Genomic DNA, 25,276 nt, shown 5'->3' on the forward strand with positions numbered 1-25,276 from the left:
CACCAGTCACTGGTTGCAGTGCTAAATAAATGTCTCTTTGCGCTGTGTTATCACTGGGGTATTTCTATATTTATGGGGGGTATTTTTTGTTATAGCGAGTTTAGCATTACAAACTGCCCAGGAGAAAGATGTGGATAAAGTAAAGGCAGAGACAGCTGAAACCATCGCAATATCCCACACAGACGAGAATACAAGAACCATAAAACTAGGTCTGTCAGAGAATAAACGACCTTGAATTAACTGTTATTGTTAGTTACGGTTAATTAACAATTAAAGTAAAGATATCAAGCAAGTCACTGACTTCAAAGAGAAGGAAGTTCTATCCTGCTCAATCTATGGGTGATGTACATTTCGACTTATACAGTATAAAGGTTCTCTTTTGGGAACTGTCTGTGTACAGTACATTTTCCGCACTGGGAAGGATGCTGGCACCATACTATTAGAGTAGCTGTATAGTATTTCTCACACATGTGGCATTTATTTAATGCAAACTTATGGCATTATTTACACTAGTGCAACAGTAGTGTTATAAAAGCAGTTTATATTATTTAAAAAATTGAGTTAACTGTGGGGGGGTGCGGTGGCGCAGTGGGTTGGGCCGCAGTCCTGCTGTCCGGTGGGTCTGGGGTTCGAGTCCCGCTTGGGGTGCCTTGCGACGGACTGGCGTCCCGTCCTGGGTGTGTCCCCTCCCCCTCCGGCCTTACGCCCTGTGTTGCCGGGTAGGCTCCGGTTCCCCGTGACCCCGTATGGGACAAGCGGTTCTGAAAATGTGTGTGTATTACTAAAACTTGATGTTTTGCACTGCGGCAGGGGCAGCTGGTGATGTAGTGGTAAGAGCTACTTCATCCAGCTGCATTACCCTTGAGCAAGGTACTTATCTTAAATTGCTCCAGTAAAATTATCCATCCATCCATCCATCCATCCATCCATCCATCTTCTTAGCCGCTTAGTCCTTTTAAGGTCGCAGTAGCAATAGAGAGAGAAGAGAAGCCCAGGAGTCCCTGTCCCTCGAGCCTTCCTCTAGATCAACCCAGGGCATTCCCGGGCATTCCCAGCCACTCCCGGGGTCTCATCCCTGTTGCCCGTGCCTGCTATACCTCCAAAGGGAAGCACCCAGGGGCCATCCTTACCAGATGCCTGAACCACCTTAACTGGCTCCTCTCAATGCAGAGGAGTACCAGCTCTACTCTGGGTTCCTCCCGGATGGCTGAACTCCTCACCCTGTCACAGAGAGCAAGTCCCACCACATTTACATTTACATTTATTCATTTAGCAGATGCTTTTGTCCAAAGCGACGTACATCTAAGCAAAAGTACAATTTATGCATCACCCTGCGGAGAAAACTACTTTCAGCCACTTGTCTTTGCAATCTTATTCTTTCAGTCTGGATCTGGTATGTCAGCTGAGAATAACTGGTTCTGATTAGTGTTTTGTGGTAAAACTAAGGGATAGAAAGGACAATGTATGGACGATCTTAGTGATTTTTTTTGTCACATAAAATTATAATTTAGTGCAAATTATATCTTATAGGAACATATGTTCTTGGACACAAGGGGAGTTTATCACGTCTGAAAAATACTGTAATTTTCCCTGAATTTGTTCTTGCAGTTTCCAGTATTACTGTTCTTGCCTTTGTTTCAATCTGTATTCACTATGAACCCAGTCTCACTGCTGTTGCAATCTTTTTTGAGGTTTGGAGTTTATTTGTGGTGAACTCTCTCTAGCCTAGCACCCTATGCTTCTAATGTAGGCTATGGACGTACAACCCTGCCTTAAGGTTAACAGTTGTCAATAGTGAGTTCATTTTTCATTTGCATTCAGAGTATTGGATTAAAAAAAACATTTACAGGCATGAAAATGTATTTTTTCATCAACAGTTCAGTACTAAACACAATTCAGAAATGTATTTGTTTCTGACTGAATTTACATCCACAAAAACATGTCTTTGCATTTTCTTCTAGATTTGTAAAGGGGTGTTTCCTGCTGTTTCACACTCCTCTAGGTGTCATTCAGCCCAGGGAGCTGTTGTCTGGGTCTTGTAGTAAATTCAGCAGCTTTTCCATCTTGGCAATTTCCACCTCTGGACCCTCAGGCAGCTCTTGTCGCTTTTTCTCCTAAAGAATTCCAAAAAATCAGGTCAGTTTATTCAGTAGGGAATCACTGTTTTGTAATTCTTCAAAGCATGAATTTTTTAACAGTCAGGTTGAATACAAGCAAATAAAAACTAATGTATGATACTTAACATTCATTCATTTAGTAGATGCTTTTCTCCAAAGCAACTTCCATTGAACACTATGTAGTGTTATCAGTCCACACCTTATTCTCCAAAGGTGTCTTACATGGCCAGATACACTACTTACAATGAGTCACTCATCGATACACCAGTGAAACACACTTTCGTTCTGTTACTCACACACACATACACACAGTGGGTAATTTTAGAGTGACCAGTCCACCTAAACAGCATGTCTTTGAACTGTGGGAGGAAACCCACACTGAAATGGCAAGAACTAACTCCACACAGATTGAGCAGAGATTGTACCCACATCTTCTTGTACCACCCAGACACTGTGAGACAGCAGCGCCACTTGCTGTGGCACCCACACTTAATCCCTCATAACAATGGATACAGTTCTGTGAGTTCACTGTTATTTTATTTTCCAGAAATGCATATGTATACATCTTTGTACACACACACACACACACACACACACACACACACACACACACACACACTGTCTGAAACCGCTTGTCCCATGCGTAGTCGGGGGGGAGCCGGAGCCTAACCCGGCAACACAGGGCATAAAGCTGGAGGTGGAGGGGACACACCCAGGACAGGACACCAGTCCATCACAAGGCACCCCAAGCAGGATCCGAACCCCAGACCCACCAGAGAGCAGGACCTGGTCAAACCTACTGCGCCACTGCCCCCCCCCCCCCCCCCCCCCCCCTTTGTATAGTGTTTGTAAAATGAGAAGACAGAGTAATAATATGAAAACATTATGTAAAGGTAGGGGATCTAATTCTGAGTTTAGCCATGAGTGTTATGATATCTGCATAAAGTTCAACACTTTGTGCTTCCTGTACAACCCCTGAAGTGGACTAACCTTGGGTTTCTTGCGGAGGTTTGGAGAAAGCTTGAGACTGGTCACACAGCCTCGGTCATCGCCCACAATGATGATGGGGTAGACGGGGTGGAACTCTATGTGTGTTAGCTTGGTCTTCTTTGCAACTACAGGTTGGTGGCAGATGGCCTCATACTTGTTAATATTCAAATCAAAAACATGCACCTGGTAAGAACAAAGGAAAAGACAGGTACAGATTTTCCCTTTCAGCCTTGAACAGAATTATTTGCACAATGCACAAGGCAAAATTGTCACGGATCTCACACACTCCAGACACAAACTCTTTACCCTTGTCCCCTCTGGCAGGTGCTATAGAGCACTGTCTGCCAGAAGGACCAGATACAAGAACAGTTTCTTCCCTCAGCCCATCACTCTCATGAACAGTTAATGCTCTCCTATAGGTCTCCTGTCAGTGCAACATTATCCAACCACTTTTTGTAATTTACTTCTTATTTATTTACATATTTTGTATTTATGCTACTATTTATACTCTCATGTTTGTATACTCTGTAAATATGTTATTTATTTTGCAATTCTGTGTCAGCTGTTTGTCTGTAAATACTGGAGCCATGTAGAACCACAGCAAATTCCAAGTGTGCATCAGCACACTCTGCCAATAAAACTCATTCTCCTTCTGATTCTAATTTAAGAAATTCCAAAGGTTTGCAGCACTTACACACACACTTTCTGAACCGCTTTTCCCATATGGGGTTGCAGGGAGCTGGAGCCTAACCCAGCAACACAGGGCAGAAGGCTGGAGGGGGAGGGGACACACCCAGGACGGGATGCCAGTCCGTCACAAGGCACCCCAAGTGAGATTTGAACCCAAGACCCACAGGAGAGCAAGACCCAGTCCAACCCACTGCACCACCGCGCCCCCATGGTTTGCAGCACTTCTAGTAGAAATTAAATGTTAAAATATTATGTTCTTATCAATGGGAAAGATCTAAGATGCATAATGATCTTTCATTAAATGACAACCTAGGCTCAAAAGGCACATTACAATGGAAGATAGCAAAATTGGTATGATTACCAGGAACATGTGGAGGGTGCAGTGGCACAGTGGGTTGGACCACAGTCCTGCTCTCCAGTGGGTCTGGGGTTCGAGTCCCGCTTGGGGTGGCGGACTGGTGTCCTGTCCTGGGTGTGTCCCCTCCCCCTCCGGCCTTATGCCCTGTGTTACCGGGTTAGGCTCCGGTTCCTCGTGACCCCGTAGGGGACAAGCGGTTCTGAAAATGTGTGTGTGTACTAGGAACATGTGGGGGGTGCAGTGGGTTGGACCACAGTCCTGCTCTCCAGTGGGTCTGGGGTTTGAGTCCTGCTTGGGGTGCCTTGTGACGGACTGGCATCCTGTCCTGGGTGTGTCCCCTCCCCCTCTGGCCTTATGCCCTGCGTTACCGGGTAGGCTCCGGTTCCCTGTGACCCTGTATGGGACAAGCGGTTCTGAAAATGTGTGTGTGTACTAGGAACATGCACAAAGGGGTAATCACAATTTATTAAAAAGAAAAAAGTTTTATTTTCATCTTTTATTCAACAGACAACCTAATTCAAACATGTCATACATTCTCTCAAGTCAGATGTCCCTACATCTGAGATGTCTTATGTTTGTGTGTTCTCACTTCAAAGTATGTGTGCTGCTTGTGGGAGAGTGTTATTTTTTTTGTGAGCGCCACTGACAGACACACTTTGGGATTGTTAAAGGGGCAAACGAACACCAGGTGTGGCCAGTCAACCAATGGAAAGCTCTGGACTTTGGTTTTGAACTTTTTTTGAGTTAATTCTTGTGAGTTTTGTTCTTATTTATTTATTACAAAGTCCATTTTTTAGTTCAGTTTAATTAAACTTTGTAAATATGGGGGAAAGGAATCACATGTCTGCATCCAGTCTCTCCTTCTGTTGATGTAATGCACTCATTGTATTTTTTCTCTGAGATGTATGTCACTTTGGAGAAAACTATCTGCTAAATGAATGAATGTAATTTTTTTTCCTCCCTTGCCTTTCAGTTGGGAGTGTTTTTGTTCCTTTCCTCCGTGACCAGTTGGCTTACTTGCAGCTTTAATAATTATATAGTTACTGTAGTAATTTAATGCATAGCCAACTTTTTATTTGTAATATGCCTCTGATTCTTGCTTCACTGTGTGAAGAGACTGTGCTATAAAGATATATTTCACTGAATTCTTTAAATTACTTCATGGTAAATTAGCTAATAAAAATTGTCAGTGAACACAGTAGCCTGTTTTAGTAATTCCTAAAGATTGAAGTTAAAGGGTGCTGTTATACTGATGGATATTTTTATGTTACAGAAGATCTTCCAGAGCTTTAGTCTCCCTGCTACTGGAACTCTGATTAAATTATTTGAATAGAAAGTAGACATTTTGAAAGTACTCCTTGCCTCCCTCAAAGTTCCTTACCTTGCCATCAGTAGTAACAGCAGCAAATACTGTGGAAGAGTAGGGGGACCATGCCACATCCCCCACTGCAGAGTTCAGGTCAAAGGTAAACATGGGTGTCCTGCAGAAATAGAGAATTTTTTTTACTAAAAGCTGCCACACTTGATTTTTTTTTTCTCACTGAAAAAAATGTAAACATTGCGAGACTCCTTCAAACAAACTTCAACAGTGGTGCAGCCTGACTATTTGACTGTATGTTCAAATTTGACTCAGTCTTTATGTTTCTTTCATGTTCTCCCCATGTGTGCAGGTTTGTTATCAAGTCCCAGTAGCCGACTACACACAACAGCAGAGGATGGTGAAAATGAGTATCATCTAAGTCCATTTCCAGAAAATGCTGTTTTATGTTCCTATTTACATATTCTTATTTTCTCTTATTTCGTTGTTTTATTTTGGTTTCACCATGAGGTCAAAGGAAAAGAAGTTTTAGCAAATTCTGAAAAGCCAAAAAAGAAATTTTCTCATAATTTAAGCATGACTTTTGTCGAGTAAAACCACATTGAACATGGTGAAAGAAACCACAACTAATGGTCAGCTACTATAAAATGTGGCATAAAATACCCTTGCCTATGTATCTGGCACATTAGGCCATAGCCTTCAGTATCTCCATGCGCTGTATATGATGAATTCGCCTTTCAAAACATTTCATCATCCATAGTCCTCAGACATGACAGTAGACATTGTTTTTAATTGTTTCACAGTTAATGTGTGAAAAATCCTGTAAAATACCTCTTTGTCTATACATTGAATATAAAATATTGGCATACAGTAACTACTAAGAATAAAAACATACATTGCCTTGTCTTGACAAAACATTAAAAAGCTTAAAACATTTCATCGGCATATCCTACAGTAGCATTATCTTTATTTCTTAGGTATTCCTTATTTCCAGTTAGGTCCATTAGTGTATCTAGACATTTTATTGGGGTGTTTCATATCCAATCCAAAGATATACAGGCGGCTCCCTCCTGGCAACTGAACTGGCAATGATTGGCATACTATACAGCAGGGGCGTGTCTAAAGGGGTTGCACCGCCCCCCCCCCATGTCCCCCCAACACCATTGGGCTACAGTACTGTCAATCTGACAATGCCCGACGCCACTGGATTAGAGCGCTGTCAATCGCTGTCTGATTCGCTGGACAATCGCTGTGTAAATTTGACAGTACTCAACGCCATTGGAAAGGAGCGCTGCGAATAACTGCATGATTTACGATGCGGAATCGCAGTAAAGTCCCACGTTTCTCAAACGGGAGGAAAGACACGACTCGACTTCAGGTCGCATCTCTGTTCGTGGTGCCCACACTCTCAGTTATATCTCTTGAAATATGTGGACTGGAGTGTTGTCGTTCTCTGCTGCAATAATATGCAGAGCAGAGGTGAACTCCCGGTAACACTCAGCAAAAGCAGTGAGTGATGTAGTCTACGGACAGCTCGATTAGACGGGAAAAATGAGCCTCTCGGGAATAACATTTACATTTTACATTTATTCATTTAGCAGATGCCTTTGTCCAAAACGACGTGCATCTCAGCAAAAGTACAATTTATGCATTACATTAAGAGAAGGAGACACAGCTGCAGACATGAAAGTCTCAAGCAAACCTAGTTTGTTCTCTACCACTTGCTGCACCGAGGTTCTTCATTCGAGTAGGTGCATAAGACACAGGATAGAGAAATCCCGATACCCACACCATTTTTTTTAATTATTAAATATTATAAGATACACAAATGAGCAAGTACAATGCCAGAGTAGTGGCTGCATAAAGGTTGTATCTGGGGATGCTTATGGAATTACGATGCGTGAACAGTCACACCGTAAATGAGCTGAGAGATCTTGGGCAAAATGGATCTGGAAAAGGTGAGTTTTCAGACTCTCCTTGAATGTGGACAGAGTTTCCGCAGTTCTGAGTGACAGGAGAACGTCATTCCACCACAACAGACCCAGAACCGAGAACCTCCGAGCTTTAACTTTTGTGCGCGGGAACACCAAGCGAGCAGAAGTAGATGAGCGAAGGGGCCTGGCTGGGGTGTAGCGGTTGATTAAGTCTTGCAGTTCTATTGATGCATTTGTACACAGTAACCAGGGTTTTGAATTTGATTAGGGCAGCTATAGAAGCCAGTGCAGAGATGAGTAGAGGAGATACGTTGGAGCGCTTTGGCAAATCAAACACAACTTGTGCAGCAGCATTCTTTAGAAGCTGCAGAGGTTTGATGGCATTAGCAAGAAGGTCACACAGGAGAGAGTTGCAGTAGTCCAGACAGGAAGTCACCATGGCCTGGACAAGTAGTTGGACGGAGTCAGTAGTGAGGTAGGGATGGATCCTACGAATATTATGCAGGATGTATCTGCAGGACTGGATTGTGGCTTGGATATGTTGAGAGAATGACAGACTCGCATCAATCGTTTCTCCCAGACTCTTAGCGAAGGAGCTAGGCGAAATGAGTGAGTTGTCCAGTTTGATCGACAGGTCGTGACAGGAGGACGGGCCAGCTGGGAGGTAAAGAATCTCTGTTTTGGAGAGGTTGAGTTGGATGTGGTGATCCGACATCCATGAAGAGATGTCCGAAAGGCAGGCAGCAATGTGTGCGGAGATGTCTGACGCACCATGTGGAAAGGAGAGGAAGAGCTGGGTATCATCAGCATAGCAGTGCTATTTGAATCCATGGGAGCTTATGACCGGATCGAGGGAGGAGGTGTAGATCGAGAAAAGAAGAGGACCCAATACCGAGCCCTGCAGAACACCAGTTGAGAGAGGCAGGAGAAGGACGAGTGCTCCGCCAGACCACTTGATAGGATCTGTCAGAGAAGTAGGACTGAAACCATCTTAGTGCTGCACCTTTGATCCCAAGCTGGTTAAGAGAGGAGAGTAGAATCCGGTGATTGACAGTATCGAATGCTGCAGACAGATTGAGGAGGATGAGGACCGAGGAGAGGGAGGCAGCTCTAGCAGCTTGGAGAGCGTCAGATACTGCCAGAAGGGCAGTCTCAGTGGAGTGACCAACTTTGAAACCAGACTAATAACCATCGAGGAGATGGTTCCGGGTGAGGAAATCAGACAGTTGATCACAGGCTGCCTGCTCTAGGGTTTTAGACAGGAAAGAGAGGAGAGAGACCGGTCTGTAATTTTCAACCAGATTGGGGTCCAGGGAGGGTTTTTTTAACAGAGGTGAAATTAGAGCTGTTTTGAAGGCAGCTGGGAAACAGCCAGAGGAGAGTGAGGAGTTGATGATTGTAGAGATGAAGAAGGAGAGTTGCGGGGAAATGTTCTGAAGGAGTGTTGATGGGATTGGATCAAGCAAGCAGGTGGTGGCTCTGCACAATATCAGGAGGTTAGCAACTTCAGATTAGGAGAGCGGCTTGAATTTGGAGAGGATAGCTTTGCAGGGAGGTCCAGCATGAACCAGGCAGGTTGATGGTGAGAATTTATCAGTAATTGCTTTGACTTTGTCTCTGAAAAACAAAGCAAAGTCTTCAGCAGTGAGAGAAGAGGGAGGAGGAGGTGGCGGGGGACACAGAAGGGATGAGAAGATGGCAAAGAGTCTGTGTCATTTTTTGGATGCAGACTGTATTTTGTTGTGGAAGAAGGAGGTTTTTAGCTGAAGAGACAGCTGACTGAAAAGCAGCTAAGAGTGACTGGTAAGCATCCAGGTCCAATGGAGTTTTGGTTTTACTCCATCTTCGCTCTGCAACCCGCAGTTTGGTCCTGTTAGCAGATAATGTATCAGACAGCCATGGGGTAGCAATCGGGCATGCTGGTCTAGAAGACAGAGGACAGAGAGAGTCAAGGGAGGAAGATAGGGCAGAGAGGAAAGTTTTAGTGGCATCATCTGTAGATAGATCTGAGAATTGTGGAGCAGAAGGCAGAGTGGCCAGAGTAGCAGAGGCAAAGCAGGAAGGTGAGAGAGATTTTAAGTTGCGGCGAAAAGTGACAACGGGTGCAGGAAGAGATGAGGAGTTAGTGGTGAGGGAGGGAATAACAGCTTCAAAAGCTTGCAATAGTACCGTTGTAATGTTACATAGCTACTTAGTTAGCTTGGCTGACGTCAGTTGGGCAGACTAGTGAGCAGCGAGGAGTTTCCTGTGCTATTGAGCAGCGGTTCTGATTTCCCATGAGCCCCTCCCCACCCTCCATGCCACCTGTTTGAAAAAATCCTGAAATGTCCCCTGCTACACAGATACAGAAAGGAAAATTGTACATAAAGTGTCCTGTAACGTAATGTGCAATAGGCAATGCCTAGCTGCTAATAAGTATCACTGAGGTTTGGGTTTGTACTGAGGAAAAGTCCACCTGACTGTATGGTCCCAGATCTTAATGGTCCAGTCAGCACTGCAGGAGATGAAGACTTTGGGGTGGAAGTGGTTCCAGCGCACTGCATCTACAGCCATGTGATGTCCATCGTAGGTGTCCAGGAACTGACTGGAGTAAGCTTTGGAACACTGGGGTACAAAAGTGCATGAGGAAGACGGAAAGTGTGAAACAGCTGGTTAACACTCACAGTCATGTATGTAATGTAAATGCAACAGTGCTTTTAAAAAGGAAAACAAATAGGCATAATGTTCACTTTAAAATCTTGGGTGGAGTTTGAAATTGATTAATGTTACTAAGCACATTTCACTTTCACCCATTCACATACAGGAATCTATATAAGAAATTTACAAATGTTACAGAAGATACAAGTCTATATGGGAAGATCTGATGTGGACTTTGATTTGAAGTTTGACAGTTGTAGATATCCGATTTTGTGTTCAAAATGTTTCTCTTCTGTTTTGAGTTTTGGTTCTTTCTTTAGTGGGTAGCCATTCTGTTTCTTTTTGTGTTTCACTGGGTTTGGTTATCTTTCCTTATTGCTGATGAGAGGCGCACAAGTCCACCTACCATCATCCTGCCCAGCATGTTTGTCTAAAGCTGCTTGATAACACATTTCTATTATTTCCCTTATATCTTAGATATAATCATTTTCCTCAAAAGTTATGTAAAATGGAATATTTGCACACATATTCAGCAACACCTGGTAGCGTAGTGGTTTGAGGTGCTGCCTTTAGACTCAAATGTTGTATGTTTGAATCCCATCTCAGGCTGTAGTAGCCTTGAGCAATGCCCTTATCCTAAATTATTCCAGTGAAATTACCCAGGTCTGTAAATGGTGTAAGTTGCTTTGGAGAAAAGTGTCAGATAAATGTAAATACAACACAAAAAGTACTTTAGACAGAGCAGATGATTGTTTAGTAATGACTTTTGATAACGCCATTTTGCTAGCAGTTTATTGAAGAGTGTGTGTGTGTGTGTGTGTGTGTGTGTGTGTGTGTGTGTGTTTACTGAAGAAGTGAGATTCAAATCTTGAATGTATAATAGCAGCAGATAGTGTTGAACTAAAATAGAAAGCTGTCAGTTTACTGGGAGAAAAATGGGTACAGAGGAGACAGAAATCTCTTAGTGACTAAAATCTTGAACGTCATTTGCACAACCAAGGGAAGCTAACAGAGAAACACAAAGATGGGAGACACATTGGCTCACTTTTGCAGTGTGAACAGAATTTGTGTTATAATATTCTGTAGCACTTGCAGATGGCTTCATGGTTAAAGCCTAACACCACACAAGAGGGAGGTGCAAAAGTACGGACAAAGTATCACCGTAGCCTGAATCAGGAGCTAGGTACAGTGTGGTGTGAAGCCGACCAGCACATGGGCGCAGAGAAACAAAAAGCACTTTCAAAAACTTCTCTGATGCTGTAATTCTGCCTGACTGATTAATATTTTTTATAGATCATTGCTGAAATGTAAAGAGCATTACTCACTAGTTTAAAAATGTAATATGATTCCATAACAAGCTAAATACTTAATGTTGCTCACCTTGTAAATTTTCCCTTCTTCTGTACCAACCAAAAAGAGATAATCAACTTCTTTATGGAAATCAAATGAAGTACCACATGCTTTGGGAAAAAGAAAAGCATTTTTTGTTAATTCTATAACAAAAGCTCTTTTGACTGGGTAAAATAAGCCACCTTTCAAATGTAGTTTTACACCAGCTCAAATTTATCTCCACAATTACAACTGCAGATTCATGCATTTAGGGCAAAACTAGAATTAGAATTTGTACCTTAAAGCATTGAGCAAATTACCATTTGTTTAATACTTCAGTTCATTTTCTAAGTAAACAAGGTGTATGTTTGAAATTATGCTGTATGTTGAAAATGAGGCAGTATAATGTAAATATTTAAAATGTGTTTAATATTTAAAATATGAACTGCAAAAGAATGCAGGCTTTACGACAGGCCTTTGTTTCACGTCAGGTTATGTTTCTTGCCAAGGTATGGCTCATACCTGGGTTAGGCAACTGCAGCCCCTCCAACCCTCCCGTCACTGAATCTCCCACTGCGAGCTTTACAATGTCGGTGAAGACCATTTCATTCTGCAACCACAAGTAAGCCATATGTGCACAACCAGTGAAAACACAGTTTACCAAATATGTTAGCTGACTTTGTATATATTCTTTATATTTTATTGTTTCATCCAAAGTAATGTACAACTTTATCTATCTATGCAGGGAGAAAATTCAGTTGAGCCATCTAGGTACGAGGTAGGATTCAAACAACATGACACTACTAAAGTTGACCTTCTAGATGTTCTTCAGAGACAGTAATATAAAAATGCTTTCTGCTAATACAATACTGCATGTAATTATAAATAGACAAAGGTAGTCATACTAAATATTTGCTGAGAAATTATACAATGATTTAACAGATGAACTTTATTTTTTCTTACCTTGACAAGTGTCCAGGACACGACACGGCCGTCTGAGGAAACAGAAAAGAAATTGTGATTGTTGTCCATGTCGTCCTTCTGCCATTTCACCTGGAAAACAAAATTAATGTTCTAAAGATTAAACATTACATCTGTGTTCAAGTTGATTATAAATATAAATACCACACAAAGGCTGAATTGTCACTATAATTAGTGATATGTTTAATATTTCATCTCTTATACACACAGATTAAACATGTCTTTCATGCATACGTAATAGTGACTGACAGTTTCACTGACATAAAATATGTTATTAGGGGACTGAGCCAGTTTTGCTCCTCCTTGACGTAGCACCAAACTGATGTAGAAGCACCTGCTTTTAATGTAATTTGTGTCCCTTATTTCAGTAATTAGAATTATTAGACTAGTTCTGCATTGATGTGCTTGATATATGGGCTTAAAGTCCACTAGAAGGTTTGCACCTGTTGTTGAGCAATGTTATTGAGCCCCCTCAAAAACCTAGAGGACCTTAAGCAGGTGTAAATAAATCAATGTTAGGCACTTTGAGGAGAGTAAAGGTTAGTGCATGCTCAGCCACTGGCACTGAACCCTCATAGGTTTTTCTTTCTCTTTTGACTTTCGGCTAGGAGTCCTTTGTTCCTTTCCTCCATGGCCAGTAAGCATAGTTACAATGTAATATTCTAGTATATATTCAACTATCTTATTTATTTGTTTTATCCCTTTGTTCAGTGCTCTGTCACTGTGTGAGAAGAGCTCTATAAAAATAAATTGAATTGAACTGAATCATGATGTACATCAGAGACTGTGTGGCGTACATTAAGGTGTGAATATTATTTTGAAGGAGAAAACATTGAAATGCATCTGCTTAGCTGCTTTCTGGTACAAACTTGGATATTTCACTTTATTTGCACAGAGCGTCTTTCTCAGTGGAGTAACATACAGCACTGAACAAGAGATGTAGTATTGCTGAGTTGGACAAGTAAGCCAGCCTGGCTACAGAAGAGAGGAAAATAAAATCTCCCAGTTGAATCAAAGGAGAAGAAAACCTCTGGGGGCTATGTGGCAGTGGCAGTCCACCCCGCCTGGACATTCTACAGATAATATTGGTAGTAATGATTTATAAGCATGTTTCAAAACACTGGTGGTAGCATCAATTCCCTTTACAATGAGGGCTAAATCTGTACAGTAACTAGTTGTACTTTGAATTGGTTACTTCAAGAAGAAAAGGTCAAGCCAAGCAGTACTTACGCTTTGCATGGATATGAAAAAGTAGTGACACTAATGCGTTATGGCAACGTGAGGCTGTGTAGAGGTGTTTAAGTGGTGTCAAATGGTAGTTTCAGGTGGTAGTGATGTTAGCAGCTAATGAGGCACAAAAACTGTTGATTAGAACACAGCATTGGGAGGGACACAAGATGAATTTTTGAGTATAGCTGAAAATTTGTTCCTTGGTCCTTTGTCTACACCCTTGTTTTGTGCCTGCTTTTGATGTCTATTTTACTCAAATTTCTGCTCAACAGTGATGTGGCCATTCTACCATCTGCCTTGCTCTACCTTTCAATGCTGCTCAAGTTGTTGCACTTGGCATTGCAGGTGTCACCAAGTGCATCACTATAGGCAAATGTATGACTGTCTACAAGATCACCACTGAGACTCAAAGCAAAGTACATCAGCATGCATTGCAGCACTTGGATCTTCAGGGTAATACAGTTGTATTTTTAACCACCAGATGACAAACTTTTGTGTAGACCACCTTCAGCAAATTACCTGCCACACAGGTTGCGTGAGCATTCCAGACATTGCAGTACTCGTGTATAGGGGTTGAATGCTTTTCTCCTTCAGGTTGTAGACAGCCACACAGCCATTGTAGAAGCCAACTGCCACTAAATGGGACAGGTTTGGATGGATATCCAAGCACATGATTCCTGATGACGTGGTGTAAAAATACTCAGGGAAGGTAGAGTTCTTGAGCGAGTAGAAGAGCAGCATCCCGTGGCCCTGCTTGGTAAAGTCATCTGTAGCAAAGATGAAGTTACCTGCAACTTAAAACTGACAACTAGTTCGCTTGTAAACTTGTTTGTTAAAACAGTATGTACTTACAAGACCCTAGGCCTACACCAAACAGGTCTTTGTACCGTTGATTCCTGTGGAAAAATATTAAAAACACTGTTCACATTCAAAGCCGAACACTTGATAATTCAGCAATTTTTTATGTACAGTATGAAAACTATCATACCTCTAAATCATTTTACTCTATTGTTCAAAGGAATTCCATTGCATGTAATTCTATAAAAATGCTGTTATCACATTAAAATGGTATACAACACCTTGCTCACACCGTCATTCAGTCACAGTCATTTATCGAACAGAACGTTTTTGTAGTTAAATCTCCAAATGCATATTTTAAAAAATCTATTTGTAAATAACACAGTATAGTAAAAAAATTGACAAAATAATTGAAAATGAAATTCAAGTTTTGTTCTTAAAACATTAAATCTTTTACTTAGGTTCGGATAATTATTTTAATGCAATAACTTTTGCATAGTACTGAGCTGACAGAACACATGTAATGAGGATATACTGACCAGCAGAGAGAGGTCACAGCCAGCCCTTTCACTTTATCGTACTGAAATTTCCAGAGCGGTAGTAAAGTGCCTTCCTGTTGTCGGAATTCATCAGAGGCGTCTTCAAAATATTTAAAATCTTCCAGGATAAATAGGAGACTGTTAGTGCAGCTGGATGTCAGAAAAGCTGAGTGTTATCTAATTTCAGTTCATTCAGGTACAAAATGTGATTCCTCAGTGTCACATACCCTGTGCAATGTCATCAAATGTGTTTTGGATTACCATCCGTTCAACAATTTTAGTCACTTTTCTAAATTTGGTGATATCGTCACTCTAGGGAGAAAAGAAAAACAAACAAATGAACTGATGGCAAACAAGCCAGCATCAAAATACCACAGCTTTAATGTTAAAGGATAATTATGAAAAAATTAGAGAAACACCAATATGAGTATATATGGCATGTTTTAGTTGCGTAACGACGTCTACTGCCTAGAAACACACACCGGGCTTGTATTACTATGTCAAAATTGATGAGCAACTACCTTTCCTTAGTTAAAAAAAGCTGGGTGTCTTCTGGGTTTTCCAGCTGAGCACAAACTGAGTTATTTTACTATTACTTACATTCCAAGAACTTTGTTACAGAGTGTTAGGAGTTTGTCTCACATTTCAGTCTCTTTACAGGGAAACTATACAGTGATTTAACTCCTTGTCAGATTAAAGGTAAATGGTGATAACAATACACACACATACACATACATTTCCTGAACCGCTTGTCCCATACAGGGTCGCGGGGAACCAGAGCCTAACCTGGCAACTCAGGGCATAAGGCTGGAGGGGGAGGGGACACAACCAGGACGGGACGCCAGTCCGTCGCAAGGCACCCCAAGCGGGACTCGAACCCCAGACCCACCAGACAGCAGGACCCAGTCCAACCCCCTGCGCCACCACACCCCCACTGATAACAATACATTTTAGGTTAAAAAATTAATTATACATTAGCTTTCATGTATCAAATTTTAGAAGTACATTCTGCATAAACTGATTAAGGAACTTACTGTTGTGTTAACAACCACAGTAGCTATCACCATATTTATGCAAAGCATTAATTGTGTTCAAAGTATGTTTAGGAAGAAGCCTTAGATGGGATAGTTTTCTTAACCTGAGTCTCCACTAGCATCGTTTTTTTCTTGCTCTTCCCCTCCTCCTTCTTCATGGAGGCCCTCTGTTTCTCCTTGTTGTTCTCCTGCTTCTGCAACTCTTCCACATACGCGTCATATATGACCCACTGCAACCAGAAGGCAGGATGTTATTGTGATCCAGTGAAAAATGTTGGGTACTGTAGGTTTCATTTTCAACTGTTCTGTCTTACCAAAGGGATGCAGTGAAGTTCTACAGTAGGTACTACAATCAGTGTGTCCTTTATCTTTGTCTAAGCATGATGGCACTGAATGACTGTTATTACCATGACAAAGGATTATTTTGCAAAACATGAGAAAGCAAGCATGTCCATATATGTGTGTTTGTGTGTATGTGTGCTATAGTGTTAAGATTCATAGAAACATTAACATTTTGTTATTTTCAATTATCGCCTTACCACACAGCATAACATGAAAATTTTGCCAACCCTTTTAGTCAAGAGAATTAAAAAGCCTCATTTCTCTTTTACATATCTACTGTATTTAACAAATCTTGGTGCCATTTTCAACTGCTAGTCTCCTTAAATCTGAACTGTAGATATTTCATCACTAGGCTACATATTGTCTGTAAATGACCTGTCATATCTTTAAATCTATTTTCTTTTTCATATCTGTTTTGTACTTCACAGTTCCTGAGTGTCAAGCAGCACAATTGCAAAATATATTTACTTGATTGGCTGTGGCTGAAAAATTTGCTCGAGGAGGTGGTTCTGTTTGGCATCCCATTTGCTAGAAAAGAGAACACTCAGAATATAATTATGGGTATTTTTTCAGATTTCAGACAAATGAACAGGGCTATACAGATAATATCAATACTTTTACATAAATATATTATTATTTGAATGTGCTCATACATAGATTCATGACATTACATCTGGTTTTTTATGTGGCGAAACTGAAAAAAAGATACCACTATTACCTCCATTCATGTAATCTAATGTAGCAGAGATGGATAAAAGGTGTTAGCAATATTTTGTCCTTATCGCTGAAATTTCTTTACATTTACCTTTCCATCACATCTGACCTCTTCTTAAAACAAGCTGAAACCCAAACCCTAATCCCTCCCTCCACTCTAACCTTAAACAGCAATTCAAGGCAAATTCATAAATCCTTAAAAGCAAAAACTGGGATTTAAGATTTGTTAGCTAACAGTAAACAAACTTTTTTTGGGTATTGTTGTATTGTGTTGTGTATTGACCTCTTTAAACATTTAAGGAAAGCCAAAGACCCCTCTGAGAAACATGCTGGTAATTTTAATTCAGTTTATTTTTATAGAGTGTTCCTCTCACATAGTGACAGAATACTGAACGAAGGGAGAAGTAAATTTGGAGAAAATATTGTATTCAATTAATTGCACTGAGGGGGGCGTGGTGGCACAACTAGCTTGACTGGGTCCCGCTCTCTGGTGGGTCTAGGTTTCAGGGCCAGCTTGGGGTGCCTTGCAACAGACTGGCATCCCGTCCTGGGTGTGTCCCCACCCCCTCTAGCCCTGCTCCCTGTGTTGCCCAGTTAGGCTCTGGCTCGGGATAAGCAGTTTCAGTCAATGTGTGTGTGTGTGTGTGTGTGTGTGTGTGTGTGTGTGTGTGATTGCACTGAAATTTGACAAATTTACATCGCGCCTTTACAAAATGCTGTAATAATAGTATTGTAACATTTTGAATTTTAACTTTTATTTATTTTCAAAACACACCTGCACTTCATATACTCTCTGAACCCTATCCACAGAACCCCAATGGGATATATGGACCCCAGGTTAAGAACCCTGAACTACTGTATAAACAGAGTGGGTTCTATTTCAATAATATGTCATAAACAACATAATATGATATTGCTTTTGAAAAGTAAGAAATTATCAAGGGCCAGATCAACAACTGTATACAGGAAGTTGACTAAGGTTTGAGATTTGTAACAAAAATTATGAAGTGTAGGCATTGCATTACTATTTACAAAAACAGGTCATTTTCCCATTGGACCAATAACGTAGCGTGGAAACTTAGAAAATCTTTAAGGCATTTATTTAATACTTTAACTAAAGCAAATTATTTTTATAGTGATCTATATTATTGTATAAAACTATATTTAGACGAATCCCATGCTGACAGACGAATCCCGTGCTGACAGAGGATGATGTCCATCTGCCATGACGATCGAGACATTCCATGCCGAGCTGGGGATCCAAGATGCCATTTACCAACATTATTATTACTTGTTACACACTGGCTTACAAATTGTTACTTTCTAGAATGCCCAGGAGGGGTGGGCAACCACTGGCCCGTGGACCCCCAGAGGTTTTTTTTCCTCCCTCAACCTTCAGTTGGGAGTTTTTGTTCCTTTCCCCAGTGGCCAGTAGGTATACTTATAGCTCTATAATAAGTTCTTTATTATGGTAGCCATTAGCTGACTCTCTTCTTTGTTTGTATCTGTTTTTCTTGCTTTATGCCTAAGTTAAAGCGCTCTGTGTCACTGCGTAAGAAGAGTGCTCTATAAAAATAAATTGAATTGAATTGAATATTTTATTGGAGCACTTGTGCTTTGTTGTGACTGTGCTCAAGTCTAATTGCTACAGAGCCTGCTATGTTCCTTTTTTACATCTGCCTTCATTTTGTTAATTAGTTTTTTCTTGTTTCACTCATGCTCTGAAACCATTTTCAAGATTAAATACAGCTTAATTTCTTTAGGGAGGGGGTTGTGGTGGTGCAGTGGACTGGATCAGGTCCTACTCTCTGGTGGGTCTAGGGTTCAAGTCACGCTTAGGGTGCCTTGCGATGGACTGGCTACCTGTCCTGGGTGTGTCCCCTCCTCCTCCAGTCTTACGTCCTGTGTTACCAAGTTGGGCTCCGGCTCCCCGAACCCGTATGGGACAAGCGGTTTCAGATGATGTGTGTGTGTGTGTGTGTGTGTGTGTGTGTGTGTGTGTAAAATTTCTTCAGGGGCACTTTGCACTGAAATCTATAACAGGACCCATTCTGCATTTGATTTTACCCTCAGGGGGTTGTTCAGGGTCTTTGATCCTCTCTCAATGAAGTTGAACTGGTTAGTCTGCTTCTGCTCTGGCTTGCCACCCTTATGCTGCACACTGTCTGACCTGTCCTCAGATCCTCCCTCCTCCATCACCTCCTCCACCTCGGCTTGCTGAGGAAAGACAAACAGTAGGAGCAATAATAGTCTCTTCAAAAGTAAATCAGTTAAAAGAGGAGAAGAAATGTGACAAAATATTTTTGGAATCACCTCTAGCACCTGAAGAGTTTTTATGTATCGTCATTACTTGCACATGTTTGGCTGACTGCTTAAAGCAATGTATGTTGCAGTATGCAACTGACACAGATGTACTCTATGAGTGACATGTTACATTAATCTTAGAGCATTTCCCCAACTGTAAGTACTGTGAAGCAGATTTTATTTTTTTAAAAAAAAGAAAAACATTTTACATGTCAATACACCAGCTCTTCACTGTGCTAAGACAATTGGACTAGAAGTCTGTTTGAAACTCGGTTTGTGAATCCAAAGTCACTTTTACCACAATCACAATCTATAAAATCTTAATTCAGATGTCTGTCAATTGATTTGTTGATTAGATTCTGCAAAAATCTGAGAAAAGGCTATAATAAATGAAAAAAAAACTTATTTCAGAACCAGAACCGGAACCAGAACGAGCTTCATTGCCAATTTTAACTCCACTTATTAAAATTAAAACTGATTTAAAATTAATTAAATTTAAAAATCTGTCATGTCCACAATCTACATTTCAGTGTGGACCGTTGTCCATTTCATTCCATAAGTATGTCTAGTGTTTGTTCTGGCCACTTTATGCTTCTTTTATTATCAGCGCAATTGAAAGTGTAATAATACAGGCTTCTCTCAATGTATTTACAGGTTTGACAGTGAAAAATTTTCAGATAACAAATATTTTGTAAGACTTTATTTTCAAATTTTGATTAACTTCCAGGTACACTAATATTAATTTTAAATAACTTAAAAAATAAGTTGTTGCTCCTGTTCATTTCCACTTTTTGAATAATTCATCCCATAATCCTACAGTGTTCATCTTCCTGTTATCATGAACATCTATCAGTTGGCAGCATAAATACAGGCTGTATTCACTCCACAAGAAACAGACAATTGAAGAAAATAGATATGTCAAGAAAATAGTAAATAGAATTAATAAATAAAGAAAATATGAAATGTTTGTATTCTGAATATTTGACATGGAACCAGGGAGAACAACCTCAGATACTACATAACTGATAAAGGATCATCAGACTATTGCAACCTTAAAGATTACTATTGAAGAAGCAAATCTGCCATTTTTGTCTAAACAACACAAATGAATATATAATACATCATGGGCCACATGGGCATGTAAGTTGCTATTTCCATTTTATCCTTAAACTATTAAGCAAAGGTTTTATTACCAAACTGGTTTATACATAAATTTACTGATAAATTTTAATTAGTACCAGAGTGTCAGGCTTTTCTTCTTTAGCCTCTGTTGCAATGGGCTCAACAAGGGAATTTTCTGAAATGTTACAAAAAAATATTGCTAGAGATAAACCATAATCAGGAATAAACAAATCAGAAGAGCAAGGAAACACAATGGTGTATAAACTTGGTAGAAATTAATGTCAAGACTAGGCTATAATTGTTTAATTTTTACTGCTGTTTTGTAGTTATTACCATTGCATTGCTGGATATTCCTAAATATTACGTATATTAAAATTCTGTCAAAATAGAAATATGTGTATGCACGTTTCAAACTATGTATCTTGTGACAATTACAGCAGTTCTCTGGTTTCATTGTGTGTTGGTTTTCCAGCTGTCGTTAAATTTTTAACAGATAGTTGAAATGAAAGCCTACACAGGTTATTGTAAGGCACCAATTATTTCAACTGACATCAGGAAATGTACAGTAAACACTGTGCTCTGCTTCAAAGGGGTGACACCAGTCCATTGTGTACAACATTCCTAGTTAAGCATCTGAGTTCATCTGAATTCATCTGAATGGCCTTTTCTTTTTCACTGTATGAAGACCTGTCAGTTAAACACTACCATACCTTCTGGGTAACCCTGCCTAGCCTTCTGTCGGCGTGCTTCATCAGAGTCCTGATGCAGCAAGTTGCCTTCCAGCATGAAGTGGGTGGCCAGCTGGTCAATACTGCCAGTCCTTTGATATAAAAGCTCCTTGAAAAGATGAAACAGCATTGAAACCCAGAAATAAATATTTAAATTAATAAGAATGGGTGCAGTTTCAAAATTGTAATCCACAAGAAGTGGAGAAAAAAACAGATGTATCCTATCGCCATTGTTAATTTTGCTCTAGTAGAAAATGAGGCAAATAAGTGAAATAAAGGGCAGTAAAATATCCCTAAAATGATTTTTCGGAAACAGGAATGAATTAGCTCTTAACTTTAAAGCTGTATCGGACGATATTCTCTGGAGCATGAGGGTTGTTTGCAGTCAGAATCCTTGTGAACTCCTCTTTCAGCTCCTGAAGAACAGTTAGTGTTTTCAGAACATATTTTGGGTTCTTTTAAATTTCTTCAGATTAACATCTTCAAATACATCTCAGGGAGCAAACAAAACTATTAATAGTCATGTTTTTTAAATTAATTCCACATGCATTTTGACTAATCAAACTTTCACATATATTTTTAATTAATGTACTGTTATGAACTTGGATAATAGAATAAAAAACTGCTAATGCATTTGCATCAAATTTAAGTGATACTTGCAGCTTCAGTGAGATCTAATTGGTCTGGTGGCTTGATCAATGTCTTTCTTTGCATCCATTCATCTGTCCCATCACCCATCTCAGTCCCATCATCTTCATCCTTACAGAAAGAGATGTAATATTTTCTCATTTCAGTTATGCTGATACTCCTACTAATTAATAGAAAAGCACAATATAAAAACAAATAAATATAAATATAAATATAAAACAGCCAGTTAAACTGCAAAAGTTGTTTGGATGAAAATGGAAATCAGTGTGGTTTTGAAAAAGGACTTTTCAAGAGAGATTTTGCTCTACAGAATAGTCTGTATGTGCACTGATATGAACTGTCAAGTTACAAATCTTTAAAGATACATTTTTTTGAGCTTATGATTTTTAACAGAATTTTCTCCACAGAGCTGTTTTTACAAATCTACATTTATTCATTTAGCTAACACTTTTCTTCAAAGCAATTTGCAGTATTGAGTTACTAACAATTATTTACCCATGTATACAGCATGGTAAATTTTTTTGGGACAATTAACATAAGTACCTTACTCAAGGATACTACAGCTGGAGATAAGACTTAAACCTGCAACCATTAGGGCCCAAGGCAGCAGCTCTAACCACTGTGCTACCAGCTACCCGTTTCAGCCAGATTTATATTTGATATACAGTTAACACAGTTTGTATTTACACATCAAGCAATAATTGGAGTTTTCTAAAAGTGAAATTTCCAGAGGAATGTATTAAACCAGCAGGAGGGTGCGGTGGCGCAGTGGGTTGGACCACAGTCCTGCTCTCTGGTGGGTCTGGGGTTCGAGTCCCGCTTGGGGTGCCTTGCGGCGGACTGGCGTCCCGTCCTGGGTGTGTCCCCTTCCCCCTCCGGCCTTATGCCCTGTGTTACCGGGTAGGCTCCGGTTCCCCGTGACCCCGTAAGGGACAAGCGGTTCTGAAACTGTGTGTGTGTGTGTGTGTGTGTGTGTGTGTGTGTGTATTAAACCAAAGCCATGGCCTCATCTTGCCATTACCTAAATAAAATAAGAGTGTGGCACCACCTTAACTTATTTCCACAGTATTTACTGATCTTGCCTAGTATGTGCTGCTGATTAATAAGATAACACACATTGCATATAATTAAATAAACTGAATAATCTGCACTGAAATGGATTTCATTTTCAGTCTTTCAAACTTTTTTGTTTAAATATTGCCTAAAATTTATAACAAAAATTAGAGTAAAAAGTCTTAGTGTTTTTTAAATTATATAAACATGACTTTTACAGAACTCAACACAAAACCAGTAAAGGGAAATCTTGATTATTAATGTTTTTTTTTTTTCTGATTGTGGCTTAGGAGTAAAACTGACCCCTAAGAGTTACAAACACAACAGAATATGTCTCAACCAAGTTTCGAAATTGAGAAGTTTATATATATATGTTGCTATTATTCAGTTTGATATTTTCAAATATTATCTGATGCTGTTTCATTGATTTCCATGGATTTCAAGATATATGCATGTACTGAGAATGTACCTTTTTTTTGGTGGAAGCTTTGGCAAGCTTTGTAGCAGCTACCTTAGCTGGCTGGGACTGAGTATTTGATCCCTGTAAAATTGAAACTGCTTAAGTCAAAATTAGTACATAATAGTAAACATTACTACATATAATCACTAGCAATTATGAATTTTTGCTAGATTGAAAACTTAGTTAACATCACATGCTTATATGCAATTCTGCCCTTCCAGGGACAGTGGCAAGTAATACCAGCTGTTCAGTGCTAGAGCTCTGTCATTTTTTCAGTTATCAAACAGTTTGTATTACCCGTTTATTTTTCACAGGTCCTGTTCTTTGGATACCTGGCATTGTCTCAAATTAACTAGAAAAACTAACAAAATAAAAAAAATACAAAGCAGGGCTTTACACGCTTCTTTGAATATTAAGTATTTCTAAAATCTGATTTATAATAGTCTGAAAAGAACTATAGTCATACAGTTCAGTAACTGTTTACAGATGTTACCATGGTTATAGTTAAGCAATGTCATATGTGTAACAAAAGGGGGCGTATACCTCCAATATTCATGTTAGCCTAAAGGGTCTCCTCAGTTTTTGTGCATAACTCTGTAACCCTAGAGGATTATTTTTATTATTTTGTGTCCTTCCTACAACAGAAGGCAATTATAAAGGAATCATTATGTACAACTGGTTACTGACAACACCCGTAACAGTAAAGTTTGCTGCTGTGCCAATTTTTTTTTTTTATTACTTTAGTTATCTTTGTATCTCATCCTTATCTGTTTGGCCCATTTTGTTTCTAATGAAGCCAGGCTGGTGACCACATTATGTTTAAGTCAGGTTTTAGATGTGCCTTTAAAATAACACATCTATATAGTTCTGTCATACAGACTGACTGGAGACAAAAGGTAAGTGGATGGACCCAATTGCAGGTTGGTTTTATTTTCAACAAGGACAGGATGAATATCAAAAGTCAGGGACAGGCAAAGGTCTTCCAGGCGCAGACATCACAATATAGGCAAAACAAACTCAGAGGTCAAAAAACAGACAAGGGTCAAGAACCAGGAACTTGAGACCAATGCAGACCACAAAGGCCAATGAAAAGCCACTGGTACTGCAAAACCACAAGTGCATTTGCAAGAATCCACAGCCTTGTACAGTCACGGAGCTCCCTTTATTCCGGGCCGGGTTAACAAGCTGCAGGTGGGGTCGTTTGGCTTGATCCCGGGGGCGTGACAAGTTCTATATTGATTAAATATATTATTGGATAGCAAAGTAGGAGAAAGCAACAAAGCTGTTGAGTTAGAGAGTCTTGCCAGTCCGTGGCAGTGTTGTCTGTTCAACAGTTAATGTGTTTTTCCTAAAATAACTATTAGTAAGAAGACCGCTTGCAAGGAGTCTCTCACATTGATTGAATTGGATAGTACAGTGGTTCATTTCCCAAATAATACCCATTGGGTTAATAGGATTAGGGTTGCTGTGTTCATCCAAAACAGGAAAGACAGTTACAGGTATAAGTTTTTCCTGCTCTCAGAGCTGCTATGGTGCTGGAACTGAAATGGACTGGAGAGAAATCCTCATTTGTTTTTTATTTGAATCTTGGAATTTTTTGGTCCTGCTGTTTTCCCTCATTATTCCTCAGACTCTCTCCTGCACAACTCTTCTACTTTGAATGTGCACAGTGAACACAACATCTATGCTATGGAACTCCAGTTTCTGCAGATGCAGACCATGCTGCTCAGTGGGACTGCTGCTGTCTCACTATTGCTCTTTTATTAAATATGTGTTTTTTTTTTATAATGTTTCTGTGTTCAGTGACTGGGATGTCTGTGGAATTCTGTGTGCTGGTGCTTTACCTGCTCTTCAGGTTGCTGTGAAGCAGCTGTAGGAATGGACCCTGCTTAGGTGAAGCTGTACCACCTGTTACAATGGTGTGGCTTAATTAGCACTGGATTGTCAACA

General features: G+C 40.0%; 1 protein-coding gene and 1 long non-coding RNA gene across 2 annotated transcripts; one reads left to right on the forward strand and one right to left on the reverse strand.

The window, feature by feature from the left end:
• Nucleotides 1–1,981: 1,981 nt before the first annotated feature.
• LOC108930012 (dynein intermediate chain 1, axonemal-like) lies at nt 1,982–23,779 on the reverse strand. The gene is made up of 20 exons (XM_029252631.1): nt 23,624–23,779; nt 23,336–23,407; nt 21,826–21,924; nt 21,501–21,581; nt 21,140–21,274; nt 20,554–20,595; nt 19,079–19,228; nt 16,766–16,825; nt 16,060–16,185; nt 15,149–15,233; nt 14,922–15,039; nt 14,437–14,480; nt 14,104–14,351; nt 12,337–12,426; nt 11,896–11,983; nt 11,425–11,504; nt 9,863–10,011; nt 5,537–5,636; nt 3,108–3,290; nt 1,982–2,114 (listed from the first exon to the last, which is right to left on the reverse strand). The coding sequence occupies exons 1-20, from the start codon at nt 23,663–23,665 to the stop codon at nt 2,010–2,012; spliced, it is 2,097 nt and encodes a 698-aa protein (XP_029108464.1). The 5' UTR covers nt 23,666–23,779; the 3' UTR covers nt 1,982–2,009.
• Nucleotides 6,737–11,954, forward strand: LOC108930014 (uncharacterized). The gene is made up of 3 exons (XR_001965801.1): nt 6,737–6,851; nt 11,140–11,227; nt 11,883–11,954. It is a non-coding gene; the product is annotated as an uncharacterized LOC108930014 (long non-coding RNA).
• Nucleotides 23,780–25,276: the final 1,497 nt, after the last annotated feature.

The sequence above is a fragment of the Scleropages formosus genome, chromosome 6 (assembly GCF_900964775.1).
Source record: "Scleropages formosus chromosome 6, fSclFor1.1, whole genome shotgun sequence".
NCBI lineage: Eukaryota > Metazoa > Chordata > Actinopteri > Osteoglossiformes > Osteoglossidae > Scleropages > Scleropages formosus.